Source organism: Nicotiana tabacum, chromosome 4 (genome assembly GCF_000715075.1).
Source record: "Nicotiana tabacum cultivar K326 chromosome 4, ASM71507v2, whole genome shotgun sequence".
Taxonomy (NCBI): domain Eukaryota; kingdom Viridiplantae; phylum Streptophyta; class Magnoliopsida; order Solanales; family Solanaceae; genus Nicotiana; species Nicotiana tabacum.
The window spans coordinates 92,073,036-92,081,209 of record NC_134083.1 but is presented as its reverse complement, the minus strand read 5'-3'; the positions used below and the strand labels follow the sequence as shown (position 1 = coordinate 92,081,209).

Below are 8,174 nucleotides of genomic sequence, written 5' to 3'. Positions count from 1 at the left end.
GGGTAGCTTTTGTCAAATTTTAAATCTATTAAATATCTACAAATATTTAACTGTAAATTCAGTTATTATTATAAATTTACATGAAGTTTGATATAAAAATTCATGAACTTTAAATACCCTCCTGGTGAAATGAATGAGAAACTTTAATATCCAATTGAGTATTTGTCACCAATTATTCAGTTTAGTTATTTGTAGCTTGGCACTGCCATCCAGTATATATCTGGGTATCAGTCACCATATAAAATCAAACTACTAGCTGGGTCAACTCCATAATATTTGCTAAGAGAGAGAAAAGAGATCAGCAAAAACAAAAAGGAAAATAAAAATAAAAAGAGAAGAAAATCAATAAACAGCAACTCCCACTAATCAAATGCATGAACCAGGTCCCAAGACTTCCCAACGCTCAACCTTATATAAAGCCTCCCTCTTCCTACTCACTCATTCATCCTCAGTCCTCACTACACTCCTAATTCGAAGTGAGAACTTGCTGAGTTTCTCTCCACAAACAAAGCCGCCATTAAAACTCTTTATCCAAAAGATCTAAACAAGCTACACGTTATTAACAATGCCTTGTTCCACCATGGGAGTTGTAACTTTGCTCTCAAAATGCACCATCTTCCCTTCCCAAAAATCTTCTCTCTCTGACCTTAAACTCTCAGTTTCCGACCTTCCTATGCTTTCTACTCACTACATTCAGAAAGGTGGTCTTTTCACTCGTCCTCCTTTCTCCATCACCGACCTCCTTTCCCTCCTCAAACGCAGCCTTTCTCAAACTCTTACTCAATTTCCTCCCCTGGCTGGTCGCCTTGTCACTGACTCTGACGGCTACGTTTACATTTCTTGCAATGATGCTGGCGCTGATTTCATTCACGCCGCCGCTACTCACATTTTTGTCCGTGACGTCATTGGTTCCATTGACGTCCCCGACCATGTCAAGGAGTTCTTCACTTTTGACAGAACTGTGAGCTATCAAGGCCATATCAATCCTCTTCTTGCTGTCCAAGTTACGGAGTTAGCCGACGGTGTCTTTATTGGTTGCTCCGTCAACCACGCCGTTATCGATGGAACATCGTTATGGAACTTCTTCAATACATTCGCTGAATTGACTAGGGGAGTGAAGAGGATTACGAGGCAACCGGACTTTAGCCGTGACTCTGTTTTGATATCTCCGGCTGTGCTTAAAATTCCGGCTGGTGGGCCCAAGGTTACCTTCTCTTTGGACGCACCCTTGAGGGAAAGGATATTTAGTTTCAGCAGGGAATCAATTCTAAGGCTGAAAGATAAGACTAACAACAATCACAAATGGAATGTGGACGGAGAAATTGACATCGCTGAATTGATGGGGAAACAGAGTAACGATCCCTTGAAAATATCTGACGGCAAGATAACGCCGTTAACTTGGTTGAGGAATGCAGTTAGGAAAACAGAAACGGAAGGTATAACTGAAAATCAAACGGCTGAGATCTCATCATTTCAATCACTTTGCGCATTGCTTTGGCGTGCGGTGACACGTGCGAGGAAATTTCATGCTTCCAAAATGACGACATTTCGGATGGCCGTTAATTGCCGGCATAGACTCCAGCCAAAGCTCCATCCTTTATATTTCGGCAACGCAATTCAGAGCATTCCGACTTACGCGTCGGCCGGTGACGTTTTATCTCACGATTTGCGGTGGTGCGCGGAGCAATTGAACAAGAACGTGAAGGTGCACGATAACGGTATGGTGAGGAAGTACGTAGTGGATTGGGAGAGCGACCCACGGTGTTTCCCGCTAGGGAATTTCGACGGAGCTATGCTCACAATGGGAAGCTCCCCAAGATTTCCAATGTACGATAATGATTTCGGGTGGGGCAGACCCATCGCTGTTCGGAGCGGGTGGGCCAATAAATTTGACGGCAAGATATCAGCGTTTCCGGGAAGAGAAGGCGGCGGCAGCGTTGATTTGGAGGTGGTGTTGGCACCTGAAACAATGGATGGATTAGAATCCGACCCGGAATTCATGCAATTTGTTACTGGGTATTAAATGCTGGATTACGTTAATTGGGATGGGGAAGATGGGTGGATTAAGTGTTGATGAGGATGTTACATAGTAGCTAATGTTGTGGTGATTAATTACTCTATTTGGTTTTATTATTACAAAATTAATCTAATTAATTTGTATTAGCAAGTTTTCAACGTGATGTTAGCATTTTGTTTTCCTTGATTTTTATTTGAAACAATGAAATAGGCCTCTAATAATTGATACAGAAAAGGTTGATATGAAGAAGGATAATAAATGGCTTCAATTAAAATATTACAACAATAACCCAGTATAATCCCACTTTACTCCTACCTTGGGATAGAGAGGCTGTTTTCAAATGACCCTCGGCATCCTTCCCTCAAAAAACTCCTACCTTGCTCTTGGGGTGATTCGAACTCAAAACCTCTTGATTGAAACTGGAGGGTGATCATCAGAGCAACCCACCTTGTAGAAATGGTTGTCATTATTTTACCCATTATAAAATACGGGGTTGTTAGAGTTTGTTATTTTTGTAATTTTTAATTTACATGCTCTTCAATTATATATTTATTACCAGTTTGAAGAGGTAAATCTTGTAAGTAAATCCTTTTTGTTTGGTTCTTACTTCTTAGAATGGATAACCCAGGATAAGAGCACAAGACTTATCTTGATGAGTCATCAATGGACAAGATTATTCACATTAATTAATAGGAACAGCTGTTACCATTTTAAAGATAATAATAATAATAATAATAATAATAATAATAATAATAAATAATAATAATGAATTTAGTAATTAAATCGTTATGGCTCGTTCCTCTTTCGAAAAAAAAAGTGTAAACACAAAATTCGTAGTAGCCAAAATATTCCGGGATCACCATTCCAACGGCAAAATGAAGACCAAACGTGCCGAACCAGCATCCACGACAAAACAGGAACCAAATGAGTTCAACTAGCAATCAGAGGCGGATTCAGAATTTTAGGTTTATGAGTTTGTACAAAAATTTTGAGTTAATATACAATACTAACTAGATGAATAAACTGGTTTCAAGCCAAATATTTTTATACATTTAATAAATTTTTCAATACAAATACAGACTTTAGACAAAAGCTACTGAGTTCACGAAAAACCGTAACTATTGAACTGAATCCGCCTCTGCAAGCAACCACGGCATGAACATTTTATTATGGAAATTTTACACCACATGACAAAATATGACCTATATTACTCTTTTTATAGAAATTTTCAAATAATTATTCAATATAACAATAATTTTCAAAACATAGTTAAGTGGATAAGTATTCCTTCATTTTAGGCTCCATTATGGTAAACCTTATCCCTTCCAATCTGATCTTCTCCATTTTCGCTCTCCCTCTTTCTCTAGTCTATTAATAGTTAAAATTACTACAATCTGTGACTAATAATTCCCAAAATTTCATCGTCGTTCATATGAGGTTCAATTTTTGTGTTTCAAAGCTGAGAATTATCGGCAAATCTGTATCGATGCAAGATATTTTATGTGATTCGAGACCTAAAACTTGGATTGAAACTAAGATTAACGCCAAAAAGTGAAATTCTATTGTTAACTTCCTAAGTTTTTGAGTTTGCTCCATGTTTATCCGCAAAATGATACAACTAAATTTGTTGCGTGATTTTTAGACAAACGAACTGATTTGATCCCAAAAAGATAAAGAAATAAGATTAAATTGAGATTAGCAATTGAAATTGAAGAAATGACATGCCTGCCTCCGAACGCAATGCCTCCGAAGACAATAATGAAAGCAATGATAAAGTCCAAATAGAGTTGTTTAATTGAGAGCAAAAGTAGTAGAATATAGCCTTTTTTCACATAATGTTTCTTCTCCTTACAATGGCTGTTCAGCATGCTATTTATAACTTTACCTAGGGAAACAAGATCTTAGATTCAAACTCATCTTAAATGATAATAAAAGAGTCATTGATGAATATGTAACGACACACCATGAATACAAATATTCTGTGCAACGGTCGCTCATTTAATGTTAGAGAATATTCCTTCATTGAATGTTATCCGATAGAAAACCCTTGATCTTCTCCCGTTAACTATGCTCCCTTTAGGATTTACCCGATGTCGATTACATTCGTTATGTCTGATATTGATTGTTGCCTGACTTTACTTTTTCCTATTTTCGATTTCATGTATCATGCTACCATCCGACCATCTGTTAGAAACCAATTTTACCCCATACAAATAGTCCCCTTACTTTCCGGTGACACATCTTAGTATTACCGGGAAGTTGGTGAAAATTTCTTTCTTGGCGAGAAAGTTCCTGAACAATCTCTGACACTTGAAAGAACGCACGTCTTCTCGCATTTAATACCCCGAACACGTATTGCCCCACGATTCAGCAAATATTTTCGCAGTTTTTGAAGTAATCATAACCACAATTTTTATCGTCTATAACTCCTCTTCTACTCATTATTTTTATTTCTTTACTTCCAAAATTTTCATAAGTCTTTCTTCTTCCTTGCATTAGCTTAGAAACTTTTCCATCTCCTCCAACTTTTTTAGCAAAACTTTTACTGGCCTTTTGTTACTATTACTTCTTTCACTGCTCTCTTTGGAAAACCAACAAATGCACGCGGTAGATTAGACAGTAGGTAGTTTCAGTAGTTAAGCAGCATTATATTCGTTAAGTCTTATAGGCATGGTTTCTAGGTGATTCTGATTTCCAGCATTGTACAAGCACCAGTGCAGCTTTAGGCTAACAGCTTTGCAGATTAATGCATTAAAAAATCTATAGGCATGATATCTAAATATTGCGCAATAAGGCAATAAAACAACTTCGAGAGCCCAGAATTAACAGTTTCATATGCGAGTAACAATATCCTATAGGCAGGATTTCTAACAGTTGATAGTCGCAATTGATTTTATAAGATTTTACCCTTATAGGCATAATTTCTATGTATGGTAACACAATAAAGTAATAAAGTAGTTGATTAATTAATTAGGATCCTATAGTCGTGATATTCAAATTAACAGCGTACCAAAACAATAAAAGTGACCGATTGAATTAGTTGAAACCCCATAGACATGGTATCTAAATGAGCGTTAGCAAAGCAACATTATTGTATCCTATAGGCATGATGTCTAAGTGTGCACAGTAATAGACATATAAAACATGTATGGTGTTACAACCCATATTCTCCGTAAGTTAGTCGACATGAATCCAAGGAGAGATTATCTTTGAGATGATAAGAAGTTAATTCTATTTGTCTTAAATGATACAAGGGTGTATAAGAGTGGTTAACAAGTATTAGAAGTTAAACGAATCAAGGATGTTGTAACCCGTATTTTCGGGTAAAACTAAAGGTGCTTAATATGCTCAGGAGGTCGTGTTTTAAGGTATTTGAATCAATTAATATCCATATAATAAGTCTTGAAGTCAAACGAGTTATGAAAAGAAGCCGACAAAAGTTGTCGCAACTTACGTTCATAATTTTACTTACACTTTAGCTCAAATGTTACTTAACTTTTCTCTATTTACTTAGAATTACGGGGTAATATACCCATAAAATTGAAGATCTATGTTTCTAGTTTCCGACGCATTAAACCGTTCGTCGATATGACGTCAGAGTAGAGAGATGTTCGCGTTTTCGCGAGACTACTCAAGCAGCTCTCTATGGAACCCACATAGGCGGTTGAGATATATTGATATATATGAGACGCCTTAAGCCCGTTTTAACTCATTCCTTTTCACTCTCTTCAGACCCTAGACACCTAAAAACTCTCTCTCAAGGTTCTCTCATGATCCAAAACCCAAACAAAAGGGCAAACAACACAAATCAAGTATTGAGAATCCCGTGGCGCTGGTAAGTTTCTTGTTCTTCTTGTTGTTGCTGATTTTGGGTGGTTCAAACTCATGTGGGAGGTTGTTTTAAGTGGTTTAAGTTCTGTAAAATACTCTCTTAAGTTTTTAATATCAACCCTAGGTGATTTCAAGTCTTCCAAAGTGATTCTTGTGCCGAAAAATCCGAATTGATTGCTAGTTTCACTTTCTTGTTCTTATGGCAGCATTGGAAGGATACTTCGTGGTGAAGTAAGGTCAAATTGGAGTTTTTCTATCTGTTTAAAGGTAAGGAACCTCTTACTCTACATGTATTTTAGATTATCCAAGTTGCGGCTAAGTCGTTGAAGCTAAAACTTGTGAGATATCTATCGAAAGGCTTGTTAGTAATGTTGTTGGTTGGTGGACTATTTTGAGAGGCTTAATATGATTATTATTGATGTTGTTTGGACTATTTTATGATTGTTCTAACTTGTTGGAAGTCATATAAATAGGGGAGATGCTGTCCGTTTCATCGTAAAATAAGTTGCGGTCGATATATAATAGTTATGATACTTAAACGATAACCATAGTATCATTTCTCTTACTATAAACTGAGTCGTGACATTTGCATAGCTTGATGTTGGGCAGTATATACAAGGTATGTGAGGCTATCCCTTTCCTTATTTTGCACGACTCCGATTGTACATAATGTAATAAACGAGTTCCCAAAGAAACTCCACAATTAGAAGCTAGCAGTACTCACATTGTTTCCCTTCTTATGGAACGATTGATGTTGATGTTACTTCTCTTATTCTTATGTTATCAATGTTGTTGGTGCTTCCTGATTCTTATAACATCCATGAATAATAGCTATTCCTAATAAGGTGTACGGAGGTTACCTACCTTACATCACTCCGAAAGGTTTAGAATATGATTCCAATGAGTCCAGCATACATTATATATATATGTACCTATTTTACCCTACCGAGCCGCACTATAGTCGGCCGGGTAACCACTGATCAGTTGGGTTTTCCCGAGCTCCACGTGGCCGGGTACGATTCTACCGAGCCTTATGATGGTCGGGTATATTTTTTACCTAGCTTATTACGGCCGGGTACGATATGATGATGATGATGTCCACAGAGGCGTATGTTTTTAAAAGTGTGTGTATATATATATATATATATATATATATATATATATATATATATATATATATATATATATATATATATATATATATTCTTAACGGGTTAACGGATTACTTCCTGATTCTTATAACATCCATGAATAATAGCTATTCCTAATAAGGTGTACGGAGGTTACCTACCTTACATCACTCCAAAAGGTTCAGAATGTGATATATATATATATATATATATATATATATATATATATATATATATATATATATATATATATATATATATATATATATATATATATATATATATATATATATATATATATATATATATATATATATATATATATATATATATATATATATATATATATATATATATATATATATATATATATATATATATATATATATATATATATATATATATATATATATATATATATATATATATATATATATATATATATATATATATATATATATATATATATATATATATATATATATATATATATATATATATATATATATATTAGAGGCACTCAGATGTTACAGGTTGTATATTCTCTATCCCTACTTACATTACTATTCTTATTTATACTTTCCTGCCTTACATACTCAGTACTTTATTCGTACTGACATTCTTTTTATTCGTGGACATTGCATGTCGTGCTGCAGGTCCTGATAGACAGGTAGACGCAGCTCCCCCACCAAAGTAGGCTGCCCAGTTCAGTAGTTATTGGCGAGATCCCTTCTCCGGACTTGCCGTGGTCTTGGTATGCCCTTTTGTTATAGACATTATGGGTATGTCGAGGCACTGTTCCGGTAATGTTGTAGCACTTATGTTCCTTTAGAGGCTCATACACAGGAGTCGACTCATGTACAGTTTGGATTGCCTTGTCGGCTGATTTTTGTTGTATAGTCTTTCATGACAGCTTGTCAACTCGTACCTTGTATATAGCTTCATGGCAGCCTTGTCGGCCAATATTATGTATGTTCATGCCATTATTTGTAATTGTTGGTTATTCATGATTCATGTCTACCATTTATGTTGATCTCGTCGGCCCTTATAGATAATAAGAAAGCTGTGATAAAATGTATGTTGGTGCTCGGCAGGTATGGCTCGGGTGCCAGTCATGGCCCTCCAGTATGGGTCGTGAAAAACTTGGTATCAGAGCAAGTCTGTCCTTGGGGTTGTCTATGAGTCGTGCCTAGTAG

The 8,174-nt window shown here is 35.9% G+C and overlaps 1 protein-coding gene across 1 annotated transcript; it reads left to right on the top strand.

The window, feature by feature from the left end:
• The first annotated feature begins 425 nt into the window (after positions 1-425).
• LOC107785236 (putative acetyltransferase At3g50280) lies at positions 426-2,198 on the top strand. Its single transcript, XM_016606484.2, has one exon. It carries the CDS (start codon positions 566-568, stop codon positions 2,021-2,023), a length of 1,458 nt encoding a protein of 485 aa, XP_016461970.1. The 5' UTR covers positions 426-565; the 3' UTR covers positions 2,024-2,198.
• The last annotated feature ends 5,976 nt before the right edge of the window (positions 2,199-8,174 follow it).

Bases quoted from the DNA above. Each gene is read 5' to 3' on its own strand.
- LOC107785236 (XM_016606484.2), top strand. From the start codon at position 566: ATGCCTTGTTCCACCATGGGAGTTGTAACTTTGCTCTCAAAATGCACC.